The 17,170-nt window shown below is 31.2% G+C and overlaps 1 protein-coding gene and 1 pseudogene across 1 annotated transcript; both read left to right on the top strand.

Annotated features, from left to right (window-relative positions):
* The first annotated feature begins 412 nt into the window (after positions 1–412).
* LOC126696601 (uncharacterized) lies at positions 413–3,843 on the top strand (annotated as a pseudogene).
* Positions 3,844–5,578: 1,735 nt separating this feature from the next.
* Positions 5,579–7,863, top strand: LOC126694203 (uncharacterized). The gene is made up of 2 exons (XM_050390278.1): positions 5,579–5,985; positions 7,196–7,863. The coding sequence occupies exons 1-2, from the start codon at positions 5,607–5,609 to the stop codon at positions 7,678–7,680; spliced, it is 864 nt and encodes a 287-aa protein (XP_050246235.1). The 5' UTR covers positions 5,579–5,606; the 3' UTR covers positions 7,681–7,863.
* The last annotated feature ends 9,307 nt before the right edge of the window (positions 7,864–17,170 follow it).

The following is a 17,170-nucleotide window of genomic DNA, read 5'->3' as shown; positions in this document are numbered from 1 at the left end:
TATCAAAATAAGGACGAACCACCTTTTCCAACGAGATTGCTACCTAACAACCACTTTTATAGTTGCCTAATTCCGATTTGTTTTTCTTAATTACTTACCTTGACCAATCATTACTAATTTTACGTTGCTAACGGAATATTCGATATATCAAAATTTTCAAGGTCTATATATATATATATATATATATATATATATGTCTTGTTCTCTTTCTTTCTTATTGAATTAACATTTATAAGGATGGTTGAATAAGAGATTTGGGATTCAATTCCTACCTACACCAAAAATCGATTGATGTCTTATGTAATGCCCCAATTTGATTGATTGTGTAATGTGTGTGAGTGTGTGGTGAATCCCACATCGGGTATTTGTTGGATAGATCTAGGCTTTATTAATAACTACAGGAGTCTCAATTATGACTAGTCATTTTGAGGTATAGCGCAGATATAACTAGTACTTTTTCTTGGATCGTTACATATGGTATCAGAGCCTATTTACTGGGTAGTGATCACTTCATACGAAGACTCTAGTCATTAAAAAAACCTAGCACTTTCTCTTCCCGATATTAATTATGTGATCACTTCATATGAAGACTCTAGTCATTAAAAAAACAAAAACCTAGCGCTTTCTTTTCCCGATATTATTTATGTCATCACTTCATATGAAGACTCTAGTCATTAAAAAAATAAAAAACAAAACTCTCTCATTATTTCCTATTATTTCATTGGGTCATGTATTCACAAACTCAAACTTGTTGACTTGACAAGTACAATGTCCCACATGTTTCTACATATGGATCTAGTTCTATGCAAAACATGATTTTGTTATTGTTATTCACGAAATTATGGCTATGATGCCTCCATACAAAAAAAAAAAAAAACAACATGCACAAATACAAATTCCCACATCTTGAATTCATGGTGATAGATAAATTCAAGTCGACTCCGAGATTATTAAATTTTCAAAATTCCATAGGTAATAAATGTCAACTTATAATAATCTACAAAATCTGAAAATAGATTTTATATTGCTCCGCTTGATATATAATATGGACGATTTTATGGGTGATAAAAGTGAGAAAACAAAGTCAGATGTTTTGCGTTCTCTCATTTGGAAATGTGAAGCCATAAAGAGCAATGCTTAAATGAATATTGTGAGGGCCTAATTCTGACTTTGGATTTTAGAAATATAGCCATCCCTTAGTGATTGTGATTAGGAGTAATAGCATGATATAATTCTCACATACAACAAATCCCAACAATTCTCACAAGTTCTAAAATTTATCATAATAAGAATTTATGTCCAAACCCCAACACTTCTTAACAACTAAGCTCTAAAATTTATGATAAAAAATTAATAGGGCACAATTTGTTTTTGGCGTAAATGCAATTTTAGTCACTACATTTTGATTTTTTTCCATTTTAGTCCCTGCATTTTATTTCTACCAATTTTAGTCCCTAAACCAATTAACGCGGGACATTTAAGTCCTTGAAGCACTATTATGTCACCAAACTAACGGTAAAACTAGACGTGGCTGATGTGGGCATTAAAATATTATTAAAAAAATTATTTAGCATTTTTTAAATGCAAAAATTAAAAAAAAAATAATTAATTACTCAATTTTCTTTTCATTATTTGTGTTCTTCCCGTGTTCTTCCCTATAATCAATCTCCAACAAAAAACAAACCCTAAACCCAGATCCTAACCAAACCCCAAACCCATATCCCCAGTGAAGCAAACCTTAGCCTTCAAACCCATAAATTTTCTTGGCAAACAAACACAAAAAAAAAAAAAAAAAAAAAAAAAAAAAAAACTCCAAATCACCACCATCGAATTAAAGAACATGAAGATCAAACCCAAACAAAAGAATAGAAACCCAACAACCAAATGGCAAAAAATAATAATAAGTATGGTGGACGACATTTTTACACCATCCAAGATTTTTTTTATCGATCTGAAAATTTCAAATTTTTTAAAATATCTCAAACGGACACAGAGAGAGAGAGAGAGAGAGAGAGAGAGAGAGAGAGAGAAACTCTGTGAGCGAGTGTGAGTGAGAGATGGAGACAAGAGAGAAAAACCAAAAGAAAAGAGAGAGAAAAAAAAAAGATACAATTTTTTCTTTTTTTTTGAAGCAAAGCAAAGAAAAACGAAGATAAAGAACAACGGTAAAGTATACCCATCTCCATCCTCATCCTCATCTTCTTCTTCAATGATTTCATGCCATTTCAATGGAGATTTTCTCTCTGTGTTAAAGCTCCTCCCAACTACGATTCTAGCTCTAGCTTCTGTTCTTTCTCTTGAAGACCGTGAAGTCCTTGCTTACATGATTACCCGCTCCATGAAAACCATAACCCCATCTCCAATCACGCAAGATTCCAAGTGAAAACCTCCAAAGAAAGCCCCAAATAGCCACAACAAGAACAGTAACAACAACAACAACAACACCACCAACAATACCCATAAGCCACCTATGTTTGAGTGTGGCTGTTTCGACTACTACACAAGCTACTGGTTCAAATGGGACTCCTCACCAAACCGCGAGCTTATCCACCAAGCCATTGAAGTGTTTGAGGACCACTTAGCTCACGGCGAGAAGTCAAAGAAGGTCAACAGCAGAGGCAAGTGTAGAGACAAACCCACTCATCGTGTCCCAGAGAAACCCTCCTCCAATGATGTTTCTCAAACCCCATTACCAGAAATTGAAGAAAGCTTCAATTTTTCCAAGGAGAAAGATGATAAAGTTGTTGTGATAGCTGATGATGATGTTGAAGAAAGGGATACTGAGAAGTACGAGGTCGAAGAGTGCGAGGAAGACGATAAGGAAGAAGAGATGGTCACAGTTCGAACAATGGTGGCGGCGACAACCAACAACAACACACCAGTGAGTGGGTTTTTTTTGTGTTTGTTTGCCAAGAAAATTTATGGGTTTGAAGGCTAAGGTTTGCTTTACTGGGGATATGGGTTTGGGGTTTGGTTAGGATCTGGGTTTAGGGTTTGTTTTTTGCTGGAGATTGATTATAGGAAAGAACACGGGAAGAACACAAATAATGAAAAGAAAATTGAGTAATTAATTTTTTTTTTAATTTTGACATTTAATAAATACTAAATAATTTTTTTAATAATATTTTAATGCCCACGTCAGCCACGTCTAGTTTTCCCGTTAATTTGGTAACGGAATAGTACTTCAAGGACTTAAATGTCCCGCGCTAATTGGTTTAGGGACTAAAAGTGGTAAAAATAAAATGTAGGGACTAAAATGGAAAAAAGTCAAATGTAGGGACTAAAAGTACATTTATACCTTTGTTTTTAATTTCCTCCAATACTTTATCTCTAATTGTGCCATAAAATTAATTAAATCAATAAAAAAAAAATTCTAGTTATAATATCCATTTTTTCTTTTACAAACCATCCAATTAAAAAACAATCAAAGAAACTCAAATTATATCATTTAAAAATAAAATTGTATGATTATAAGATTTTAGCGCAGATGCATTCATTGGATAAGAATCTTTTTTTTTAGAAACAAGAACACACACAAGAGAGATGAAAAGAGGTTCTAACTTAAAGGCCTTAATAAATAAGAATCACATTTCCATATAGATGGTCAATAATATAGTGATCATTCATATATAACATGCAATAAAAATGCTTCATGCATATTATATATACATACATATATACACACATACATAGTTAGCAAAAGTTTGGTTAGGTTACGAGGCATAATTTGAATGAAATCGACTTACTAAAAAAAGGTATTAATTCAAATGACATTTTACTATTTTTCTTCTTTCTATGTTCAAGGTTGTTAAAATCAAAATCCTACGTAAGATTGGTGGATGAGCTTTAGGGATTAGATCAAGAAACATGAGATCTAAATTTTTATTTAAAAAAAAAATTAAAAGTGATGATTGTGTATGTCAAATAATCATTAGAATCATCCTTTATAATATTTTTATTATTGAACCAAATAAATATAAGTTTAATATAAATTTTTCATTGTCACCCTGTATAAGATAACTTAATCAAACCCATTACATAGAAGTAGATAACTCATAGACCCACATACAAATAAGCTTATAATCCACAAGCATTTGACTATGAAATTGAATTATCCAAATTATCAAAAAATAAAAATCCCAACCCCACAAAAGATTTAACTCTAAATCAAAGTGTTTTCTTTCTTGATAAATGGAGCATTTCCAAAAAAAAAAAAAAGTTCACTATTATAGGGAAAAATAAATATCGAATGGAGCATTTCTTGATAAATGGGCTCCGCCCAAAGGCGTGGATATAGATGGAGCGGCCTGGGAAAATAAAAGACAACTCCTTGGGATAGAATCCCTTGGAGACTCGAGCTAACTCCCACTACTAAGGTCTACTGCCAAGGTAACAAGCGGAACCTTTACCGTAACAAATACTAAAGGAACCTTTGATGACTAGTTCCCTTCTGTACCGAAGTGACACCATCTATCAAACTCACCTCAGGAAACACCAAGAAGAGATAAGGACCATTGGAGCAGTCACCTCCACATTAATGAGATGTTCCCACCTAATCTCTGCCACATTAAATGTTGATTGACTGGCTTGAACAGTGAAAACACCCCTAAAGTCCTATTTCATGGTGAAAGAGTGGCAAAACAGACGGATGATGGGACAAGTATCCCCCCAAATCCAACTAGGAACAGGCCAGCTATCGAGAGAGGGAAGAAAAAAATGCCTATAAAAGGAGGAGAGGTGCAACAGGAAGAGGGGTTCATAAAAATTTAGGAAGAAACCTTAGAGAGAGAGAGAGAGAGAGAGAGAGAGAGAGAGAGAGAGAGAGAGTTGTAATAGATCAATATTTCTAAGAGTTTTTAGTCTTTAATTTCTACCCCTTGTACCTTGGGAATCCTGTTTCTATATCAATAAAAGTCTTTCTGGGTTCTTATTATCTTTCAATCTACTATTTAGAACCCCTATTGTGGAATTTTTACTCTTTCTTTTATAAATTAATTATGCGAGTTATTTTCCCTCATCACTATCTTCACAGCAGTAGTTGTTTTTGAAGCCCACAAGTACAATAAACTAAAACAAGAGGAATTTCAATGTAGACGTGAAAAACCAAAATACAAACATGAAAGAATAAAGAAACATTGTTAAAATCAAGATCTTATGTTAAATTGGTGGAGTGGTTTTATGATTCCATCGAGAATTGTAATATCATACTTTTCATTTAATTTTTTTTTTAACAGTAAAATGATAAACAAACTTATATACATCTAAATCTTGAAAATTAAAATGATAAAATTAAAATTACCCTAAACGTTAAGGGTTTAGATTTTTTTTAAAAAATATTATATTTATAAATCTTTGTGGCTTAGAAAAAACGAATAAAACAAATTTCTCTTTTTACTTCGTTGGGTCAGGAATTACATTATAGAAAAGAGCCCAACTCAAATTAAAACTTTTAGAAGAGTAACTTACCCAGCCCAAATGAGCAAATCCGAAACTAAAACGCCACCGACTCTCTGTGTCGGTTCGTGTGTGAAATAAAACAGTTCGAAACCCTACAGACGTTACAGAGTAACGACAACAAACACATACTCAAATCACAGAGCGAAACCATGGCGATAGACAAATTAAGTAACGATCCGAACCCGAACCAGAACCCGAAGCCGAAGCAGAAAAAGTTCCAGTGGTGCGAGCTAGTTGATGAGGACGATGGGAAGGACTTGGATTTTCTGTTGCCGCCTCGGCAAGTGATTGGGCCGGACGAGAGGGGCGTGAAGAAGGTGGTCGAGTACAAGTTCGACGACGAAGGGAACGAGGTGAAGAAAACGACGACGACCCTGGTCCAAAAGTTGGCGAAGACCCAGTTGAGCAAACGAGCCATGGAGCGCAGGGCCTGGCCCAAGTTCGGCGACGCCGTCCATGACGACGTTGGTGCTCGTCTCACCATGGTCTCCACTGAGGACATCTTTCTTGAACGCCCTAGGCCTCATGGTTCGTCTTCTCTGTGTGTGTGTGTTTAATTTCTAGCTATGTGTGGGTTTGGTTTTGATTTCTTTAATATTTTGAGTCTATTTTTCAAGGGTGTTTTGGGTTCTAGAACTGTGAAAGAATTGAACTAAACTAGGCTTAATGGTTGAATTATAAGTATTTCATGCTAAGAAAGTACGAACACTTCACTTCATTTAAAGTGCTTTACTCATATGATCATATCATATAATTGTTCAAAAATTACTTTATAAATTGCTTATGCCGCCATGTCGTACTCATACTGTGTCTATGTCTGTTGTTCCTGGATTTTATGGAGCTTTTGTTTCCTTAAATTAAGCTGAATGTACAAGCTTTAGAATTTTTCAATTTTTTAAAATTCTATTGAAATAGTAGTACTTACAAAAAGTGAGCTTTAAAAAGCTATAATTTGAAAACTACTGAAACAAATAAACCCTTTACGCATTGACTTGTAATGTGGTTATGAAAATTTAGTATTGGCGGTTATGCAAACCTAGGAACCAGACTACTTACTCGCATTCTGTGGTTAGTGGGTCTTTTACATGGATTGTACATTGTTGAGGCCTCACCGATTTCGGTTCCTTACTCATGGATTTCAGGATTTGATAATTTTTTTTCTTTCAATGTGCTCTCTCATTTTGTGTATGCCTCAGTTTGGTTCATCCAAGTGAACTGAAACTATTACCTGCTTTGCATCTTTCCTTTTGTGTTTATAATAGAATGTTAACATTGTAGAATATGGAAGCTAATTTTCTGTTCTCATGAATCTGGTTAGTTTTTTTTTTTTTTTTTTTGAAATTATGAATCTGGTTAGTTGGTAGTTGTCTATGTGAATTCTTAATTCCCGTCATAATAGATTTCACACTGTTGCATTTACATGTGAATAAAAAAATCACAAAAAAAAAAAGAAGATGTGGTGTGTGTGTGTGTGTGTGTGTGTACCTGGTATCATTGTAATTAAGGCATAGGTATTTCACAGCCCAATGATGTGGTATAGAAATTTTGATGAATAACTGCCATGACATTGTGGTATATTGGAAACAATTCATAGCCTCTACATACAGAAATCTCAAGCCTCCTTTGTGGCATACAAAATGTAAATTACTTGGAAAATGGGAATCTTATGTGCTTTCGGTTGATAATTTTCTTTTAGGGAAACTCTTACGTTTAAGTTTCAATTTGAACTTGCCAACAGGTAGCAAACCAGAAGAAACCGAGGTAGCTGGAAACTTAGGTAACGCAGGTGCCGTTCTCATGGTATGCAGGATTTGTAATACGAAAGGTGTTCACTGGACAGCAAAGTGCCCTGACCGGTATCTTGCCCATCACACTGATGATCCTAGAGCCAACGAGGGAGCTTATGTGCCTCCAAGCTTGAGACGAGGCGCAGAAAGACCCGGTGGATCAGATGTGAGGCGCCAGAGTGATGAAAATTCAGTTCGGGTCACCAATTTATCAGAGGATACTAGAGAGCCTGACTTGCTTGAACTATTCCAAACATTTGGCCATGTTACTCGTGCGTATGTTGCTATTGATCAAAAGACGGGCATGAGCAGAGGCTTTGGTTTTGTCAATTTTGTAAACAGAGAAGATGCTGAGAGAGCAATCAACAAGCTCAATGGGTATGGTTATGATAACCTCATCCTTCGAGTTGAATGGGCGACACCCAGATCAAATTAGAATATTGTTTTTCTGAGGAAGTTAGCCTTCACAGAAATTTTGTAGAGTTTCTGTCAAATTTTGCTAGTAGTGGTGGTTTTAGGTTTTCGTTTTTCTGTCCTGGAGTCTCTTTGTTATATTACCTCTTGGGTTAATTTTTTGAGTTAAATTCATCATTTGGTAGCTTAATATAAATTCTTTCGTTGTGGGGTTTCTAAATTTTATCTACATTAATTGCATTGTAAATCATATATTTTGATCTTTACAAACCCTATATCTCGGGTAGCTTTGAGATATTGGTTGGCTTCCGCTAGAGTTGAAAATTTGCGTACCGAGGGATGGTAATATTTGACATAACTTGCAAACATAATATGGTTTTTTGCAGGTTAATATTTAGGGTAAATGGGTCGTGTGAAAAACGGGTCGACACATTTTAACATGATTAATAAATTGGTCAAATCCCATTGATCTTCTTAATCCACAATAAATAATAAATAAAAATAAAATAAAAAACCCAATCAATATTAATATATATATATATATATATATCATATATTATATATAATAGCAAAAGCCTTTAAAGAGGTGCTGCCACGTTAGAAAAAATGACCGCTTAAAATTCTGACATGTGTGCAATTAAAAGTTTCAAAATACCGTACGTTGCACCGATTGTGGGCTTCAAATTCTATCCATTTACCATGCTGTGCACACGGTTTAATACAAAAACACCATTAAATTGAAAGAGACTGACCAGCTGAGAGAGACTCTAATAAACAGAGAGAAACTGGAGCCAATTAGGTGTAGAAAAATCTGAGAAATCAGACATAAACTACATATTCCCCATGGTTTCCTAGTATATATAAAAGTAGAAACCTCATGTGGGAATGCATGAGGTCCTGCCATGTGGCGCTCTAAACTTCCATTTAGTTTTTTAAACATTTTTCATTAAGTTTTTAAACTATTATCCAATAACTTATAGTAATTTATTTTTACTATTAGTTATTGATATGGGCTGAGGTTGACAATTAGATCAAACAAATGTAATTATCTAAAAACAAATGACTACCTTCTCAAAATAGACAAAAAGTCTAAGCCCAACCATTATTATTTATGACCCAAGTCTAAACTTTCCACCCACGTGTAGCTCAAAACCTACAAGGTCTGACCCATTCCCAAACCTATGTACATCAAAGATTAAACCTCTGTGTCGGTTGTTTATCCTCAAAGAAGATTAAAGCTTCGTGCAGCAAAATTTTGTATTATTAATTCGATTATAAATATTTAAAATAGTAATCAGTATTTAGAGTGTAGACTGTGGAGTAATTTATCTTTATCTTTTTTTTATTATTATCTTTTTCTTTCTATATGGTACTTTACTTTCAAGAAATAAAGTATTAGGTAATTTTTTTTTCACATTTTTTTAATTTTGTAAATTTTATATTATTAAGTGAATTATAAATATTTAAGATAGTAATTAGTATTTAGAGTGTAGACTGTGAAAAAAAAAAAAAAAAAAGATAGTAATTATTTTCTAGAGGACCATGGAGTGATTTATCATTTTTTTTTCTTTTTCTTTTTGTATGGTACTTTATTTTCAAGAAATCAAGTATTTGGTAAATCTTTTTTCACTTTTTTTTTTTTTTTTGTAAATTCTATATTATTAAGTGGATTATAAATATTTAAGATAGTAATTAGTATTTGGAGTATGGACCGCGGAGTGATATATCTTTATCTTTTTTTTATTCTTTTTGTATGGTACTTTACTATTAAGAAATCTAGTATAGGGTAAATTATTTTTTTCACGTTTTTTTCTTTTGTAAATTTTATATTATTAAGTAGATTATAAATATTTAAGATAGTAATTAGTATTTAGAGTGTGAACTATGAAGTGATTTATCTTTTCTTTTTCTTTTTCTTTTTGTATGGTACTTTACTTCCAAGAAATAAAGTACTAGATAATTTTTATTTTTATTTTTTAAATTTTATATTATTAAGTGGATAATAAATATTTAAGATAGTTATTAGTATTTGAAGTTTGGACTGTGGAGTGACTTATCTTTATATCTTTTTTTTTGTATAGTACTTTATTTTCAAGAAATCATGTACTGGATAGATTTTCTTTTCAATATTTTTTTTCTTTTGTAAATTGTATATTATTAAGTCGATTATAAATATTTAAGATAGTAATTAATATTTAGAGTGTGGACTGTGGAATGATTTACCTTTATCTTTCTTTTTTTTTCTTTTTCTTTTTGTATGGTACTTTACTTTTAAGAAATCAAGTACTGGGTAATTTTTTTTTTCTTTTTTTTTTCTTTTGTAAATTATATATTATTAAGTGGATTATAAATATTTAAGATAACAATTATTATTTAGAGTGTGGATCGACTTTGGAATGATTTATCTTTATCTTTTCTTTTTTTTTCCCTTTTTGTATAGTACTTTACTTTGAAGAAATCAAGTATTGAGTAATTTTTTTTTCACTTTTTTCTTTTGTAAATTTTATATTATTTAGTGGATTATAAATATTTAAAATAATAATTAGTATTTAGAGTGTGAACTGTGGAGTGATTTTTCTTTATATTTTGTCCCCTTTTTTTGTATAGTACATTACTTTCAAGAAATCAAGTGCTGGAGAAATTTTTTTTCACTTTTTTTTTTCTTTTGCAAATTTTATATTATTAAGTGTATTACAAATATTTAAGATAATAATTAGTATTTAGAATGTGAACTGTGGAGTAATTTTTCTTTTTGTATGGTACTTTACTTTTAAAAAATAAAGTACTGAGAAATTTTTTTTCTTTTATAAATTTTATATTATTATGTAGATTATAAATATTTAAGATAGTTATTAGTATTTATAAGAGTATGGACTGTGAAATGATTTATCTTTTTTTTTTTTTTTATGGTACTTTACTTTCAAGAAATCAAGTACTAGGTAAGTTTTTTTTTTTTTTTTTTTTTTCATTTTTTTCTTCTGTAAATTTTATATTATTAAGTGGATTATAAATATTTAAGATAGTTATTAGCATTTAAAGTGTAGATTGTGAAATGATTTATCTTTATCTTTTTTTTTTTCTTTTTGTATGGTACTTTACTTTCGAAAAATCAAGTATTGGGTGAATTTTTATTTTTCACTTTTTTTTTTGTAAATTTTATATTATTATGTGGATTATAAATATTTAAGATAGTAATTAGTATTTAGAGTGTGGACTGTGGAGTAATTTATCTTTATCTTTTTTTCTTTCTTTTTCTTTTTGTACTGTACTTTACTTTGAAGAAATCAAGTATTGGGTCAATTTTTTTTTTTTCACTTTTTTTTCTTTTGTAAATTTTATATTATTAAGTGAATTATAAATATTTAAGATAGTAATTAGTATTTAGAGTGTGAACTGTGAAGTGATTTTTCTTTATTTATTTTTCCTTTTTCTTTTTGTATGGTACTTTACTTTCATGAAATCAAGTACAGGTTAAATTTTTTTTTCACTTTTTTTTTTATTTTGTAAATTTTATATTATTAAGTGGATTATAAATATTTAAGATAGTAATTAGTATTTAGAGTATAGATTGTGGAGTGATTTTTTTTTTCTTTACTTTGAAGAAATCAAATACTGGGTAAATTTTTTTTTTTCACTTTTTTCTTTTGTAAATTTTATATTATTAAGTTGATTATAAATATTTAAGATAATAATTAATAATTAGTATTTAGAGTGTGAACTATGAAGTGATTTTTCTTTATATTTTTATCTTTTTTTTTTTATATATAGTATTTTACTTTCAAGAAATCAAGTACTGGGTAATTTTTTTTCACTTTTTTTTTTTGTAAATTTTATATTATTAAGTGGATTACAAATATTTAAGATAGTAATTAGTATTTTGAGCGTGGACTGTGGAGTAATTTTTCTTTTTTTCTTTTTCTTTTTGTATGGTACTTTACTTTCAAGAAATAAAGTACTGTTACTTTCAAGAAATAAAGTACTGTGAAATTTTTTTTCTTTTGTAAATTTTATATTATTAAGTAGATTATAAATAGTTAAGATAGTTATTAGTATTTAGAGTATGAACTATGGAATAATTTATCTTTATCTTTTTTTTTTTTTTTTTGGTGCTTTACTTTCAAGAAATCAAGTACTAGGTAATTTTTTTTTTCATTTTTTTTCTTTTGTAAATTTTACATTATTAAGTGGATTATAAATATTTAAGATAGTTATTAGTATTTAGAGTATAGATTGTGGAATGATTTATCTTTATCTTTTTGTATGGTACTTTACTTTCAAGAAATCAAGTATTGGGCAAATTTTTTTTTTCACTTTTTTTTTTGTAAATTTTATTTTATTAAGTGGATTATAAATATTTAAGATAGTAATTAGTATAGATAGTGTTTTGTAGTAGTTTTTTGACGTACCTTAGCAAATGGACAGATTGTCCCTTTTATAGGTGACTTAGGTAGCTGTTGGACATAAATGAGGGTGATTATTACCCTAATTGTAACATTTTTTGTCTTGATGAAAGGGTTTAAGGCCTTTGATGATTGTTATTGAATGTGTTGGGCGGTTACTCATAAATCTTTGATGGCCTACTAATGACGCAATGACCGTCCATTAAGATGGACGACCTTAATAGTTTTTATGGACTCATCAGTTGCCCCCTATTCCCAAGTCTGATTTTGCTTTGTGCTAGTCAGGCTTTGGGAATATTCTTGACTTGTTTAGATTCAGACTTCTTTATTTTCAATTACCTTTTTCTTCAAGAATGATAGTATTTTTGTGACGACTTCTTAGTATCTGCCTTTTGAAAGTCTTTTTGGGTGTTCGAGGGATCATAGCTTGATCTTGAAAATGAGCTAATTTCTTTGGACGATCATTTTTTATTTCTGCTGAAGAGAAAAGTAATTTCTTTGGACGACCATTTTTTATCACTGCTGAGGAGCGAGATGATTTCTTTGGACGACCATTTTTTATCACTTCAATGCTTCTTCTTTCCTTCATTCTCTGGTTGTCATGTTTTGATATTCTTGATTTGTATGTGACTTTTGTTTGTGTGAGAATCCTTGTCTGCTTACACTCATCTAAGAGTATTTAGTCACTTAGCCACTTTTAGGTGACTTATATCCAGTTACAGAGTTTCGTCATTTAGACTTTGTTATCGTTTTATATCAGTCTAGCGGAATCTTGTCCATTTTTTTTTTGTGACTTACATTCATTTAAGGAATCTTGTCATTTAGACTTCGTCAATGATTTACATCCGTCATGGCAGAATTTTATCACTTAGCCATTTTTTGGTGACTTACATCCATTTAAGGAATCTTGTCACTTTGGCTTTGTCAGTGATTTACATCCATCTTGGCGGAATCTTATCACTTAACTGTTTTTTTGGTGACTTACATCCATTTAAGGAATCTTGTCACTTAGGCTTCGTCAGTGATTTACATCCGTCTTGGCGGAATCTTATCACTTAACCCTTTTTTTGGTGACTTACATCCATTTAAGGAATCTTGTCACTTATTGCTAGAAAGATTCCTTGACGCTATGTTGTTTTGGACCTTCTTGAGGCCATGTTGATATCTGCATTAAGTTGCACATGCACTTGCCAAGACTTGGTTAGACAAGAATTTTAGAACAATTCATATATAAATAATAAGTTACCAATAGCCTAGGTGGACCTTTTTCTTATTTCCTTGTAATCCTAGAGTTTTACCTATTTTGTGATCTATCTAGTAATACATATATTTTTGTGTGAAACCTTACTACTTGTAAATTTTTATAGAAGAATATAAAAGAGACAGAAATAAATGTGTTACCTTAAATGACAACATTATTTAGTCACATAGCTCGATCTTTTTATTGTTGGGACCTTCTTGACAAACTCTTCTCTTTTCAAGATGATGAGCTCCTCTTTTCAAGATTTTTTAAGCTTAACGTGATACTTCATGTCTAAGACCTAGATCTCTTTTGCCTTCAATTTTTTGAAGGCGTAAAAACTAGGCCATGTTGTTTCCTCCATTCAAACATGAAGAATGTAATTCTCGTTTATTGACGACTAGAGGAATGCTCTATCATGATTAGATTTTTTTTTTTTTTTTTTTTTTTTTTTTTTTTTTACGACTATGGTCATTGTTGTTTGTAATAGCAACTCCCTCTTCCTTCTTCTTTAGTTGTATGCTTAAGTCACTTCAATAGTGCTAGTTGCATTTTGTTAGGAATGACAATGTACAAATATGCAACTACATTCTATACAATTATGGATGTCATTTGATGAAGTGCATTCTATATGAATCATAGAGAAGTATTCTATGATATATAAAAAGTAAAGCTTCTTGACTATACGCTTCTTTAAACTAATCTTTGTTAGGTGCTTGCACAGTAAATAATTTTAAAAGCAATTTAAAAAGATTTTGGTGAGTTGACGAAGATATTGGAAATTTATTGAGACTTAAACTCATGACTATATTGTGAACACGATCATCTTATCATTTTAAGTCTAGGAGACTTAATAGATCTTCTCAGATTCACGTCGATGAAACATATGCTACTAATAATATAGTCATACTAATTGTGATAATTGTAAACAATTTCATAGCAATATTTTCAACATGTTCCACATACACATTTGTAATAATCATGCAAGCTTGATATCCACTTAGTTCTAACAAGATCATATCTAGCATGGTTAATTAGAAAGGAATAAATAAATGAGTTACCTTAACAAGAGACCCTAAATCATGATACTATTTTGTATGTACTTCGATCTTCTCACTGTTGTATTCTTCTTGACAAGTTCCCCTGCCTTTAAGATCTCTTTTGTTAAGCTTAACATGATATTCCGTGTTTAAGGCTTAGATCTCTTTTACTTCATTCTTTTGAAGGTGCAAGGACTAGGGCATGTTGACCATTCAAGGTTATATTTCCTTCCTTTAGGGACAAAAACAATCCCACGGGCTTCTATTATTACTTCCTTTATCGTTTGATCACGACCAGTGAAATGACCCTTTGCTTTTTGTCTCTTTGTTGAGACAGTGGCCTAGTTGGCCAAATTCTTCTTAGGCTATTCACTTGACTATTATGATCGATTGTCTAAAGTCCTGTCATTCTGTAATTTATACATGTACTTGCAAAGTGTTTCATTAAACACATGTTACATGAATAAGAGACCACTGGTAAGATTTTATAAGGCGTTTAGCCTTTGTTACAGTTTGTTTTAAGGGGTGATCCCATTAAGGTCAAGATTGGCATGTGCATAGGATAAGATTCTTCTGAACACATGCCTAATTGGTTACGAATATAATACAATTTAAAAAGAGTACTTATACTTGATACATGATCTATCATCATACTTTCACATTCAATATATATTCAAGCTAAGGTTTTAACACCATGTCCCTTACATATCATTGTGTGAGCCATTATGTATTAGACATATAGTGTACTGATATAGCTTTTTTTTTTTTTTAAAGAAAGAAATATTCATGATGCTATGGAAAGACTCTAGGCTTTTCCATGATTTTTGGCCTTGGTACAAAATTACCTTATAGCAGTGTCAATCAATTATACATAGATAGAGATATGGGGTGATATGATGCTATCATGTCACATACCTTTGATCTTCTTAGCAAGCTCTTCTTGATAGATTCTCATTCTTGATCCAGTGGACTTAAGAGTATATGTACAGTCGAGATAGTCTAGTTAAACTAACTTGGTGGTTGTACTATCTATATTCTTGCAGCGTAAAACATTAGGCCTGGAGCAATATTGCCAGGCAAGAAATCATAAATAACATTAAGACAAATGCATAAAATTTGTTGTGGCTTGAGCCTAGAGGCATTATGACTTTTCAAATGGAGTCATCTAAGCAATAAAAATATCTCTTAGAAAAAGAGAAATCGCAATTTCCTATTGAGATTCAGATTTGATATTGCCCAAATATCACAATTTTTTGTTTCTAATACATCGTGATGTAAATTTTGCTATTTTACATAAATGTATAATTCTATTGATCTCTTTATCAGTTGGTCATTTTCTTAGACCGTATATCATCAACATAGAAAATACATGGAGTTGCAGTCAACATTATTATTTTATAATTGTTATGGTGACTGTTGCTATATTAGCTTTTTTGGACATGTATATATAATGCTCTTGCCAAACTTGTATGTCATGTATAATCGATTTATTTAAACCTACGTAAATCATACATAAATTATGAAAGTTTTCCCAAGGTGCAGTTGCAACAGAAAACTAGAATATTCATTGTCATTGGCTTCCACCTACCTAATATTGATTAGGTTTGGCCAGGCTCATTGGACTTTCTTTTATGTCCAAAAATAGTCTTTTTAAATTTGGTAAGATAGTAAAATCTGACATTAGCCTCTTTAGTGTCTAAACTCTAAAATCATGATATAATTTTGGAAAGACAAAAACACTTTGGCAAGGCAGTAATAATAGGTTTCACCTTTCCTATTTTAGCATGACATATTAGGAAAGGAGAGCGGTGATAGAGCATCTCTGTATTTTTCTTTACTACCCAATATGAAGGTTTCGACTTTGTCTGATATCTACTGTAGTACTCTTGAGAATAACTAACATAGTTGACTAATTGCTCTAAGGAACATTTATAGAATTAACTTTCATTAGGAAAGTAATGGTAGAAAGAAGAAACATATATTTACTAACTTTCTTTATCCAAAAATTCTTTGAAATTCTTAAACTTAATTTCAAAATTCTAAAATCGCAACCCAATAACTTTTGGTTTTAATGCTTTCTAAATCTTGAAATACATTAAGGTTTGACTTCACATATTTAATGTCTAAAATTACGATATATAATTTTGGTAAGATGGTATATTTTTGGCTTCATTTTTCTTTAATATTCAAAATTAGTTTCTTTAAATTTGGTAGAGCCTTTACCTTAAGTGGTCCTTAATTGCAAAACTTAAGCACCATAAACTTATTCACCGTGTAAGGAAGATAATCCAGGGGTTTTAATTCATAACCAAAATAATATCCCCTAATTATTTCTTTGTTTGGTTTCAGCCTATAATTAGTTATTCAAAGGCTTGTTTAATGATTCATTTCAAATGACATAAGAAACAATAACATGAAATTGGTGAATATGATAAACATGAAAGGCGCATGACGACACATGCTGCTAGTGGATAACAAAAGGCTTGGCCTCGTGGGTAGACAGTTAAGCTGAATAAAAGGTGGTTTACACCTATCCCATCTTATTACCCATCTAGTCTCATGACTTATAACTTATGAGTCATGAATCATGACACACAGGCTTTAGGGTTCCCCATCTTCCAGCAGATGGATGACCTAGACTTGTTAATCATAAACAATATATTGAGTTGAAATTATCTGATAACATACCTGGCATCATGTTGGTTTGATCTTTGAAGAGAAAATTCCCATCTTTCATAGAAAACAAATTGGTTCTTAGTTACCTTCACTGAAATAAGGGCTCTCCAGCTTAAACACATATAACCACGAAAGTTGATCTCTTTTGCCTCCTCT

The sequence above is a fragment of the Quercus robur genome, chromosome 8 (genome assembly GCF_932294415.1).
Source record: "Quercus robur chromosome 8, dhQueRobu3.1, whole genome shotgun sequence".
NCBI classification, from domain to species: domain Eukaryota; kingdom Viridiplantae; phylum Streptophyta; class Magnoliopsida; order Fagales; family Fagaceae; genus Quercus; species Quercus robur.
The sequence above is the reverse complement of the archived record's forward strand: the minus strand, read 5'-3'. Positions and strand labels throughout refer to the sequence as shown.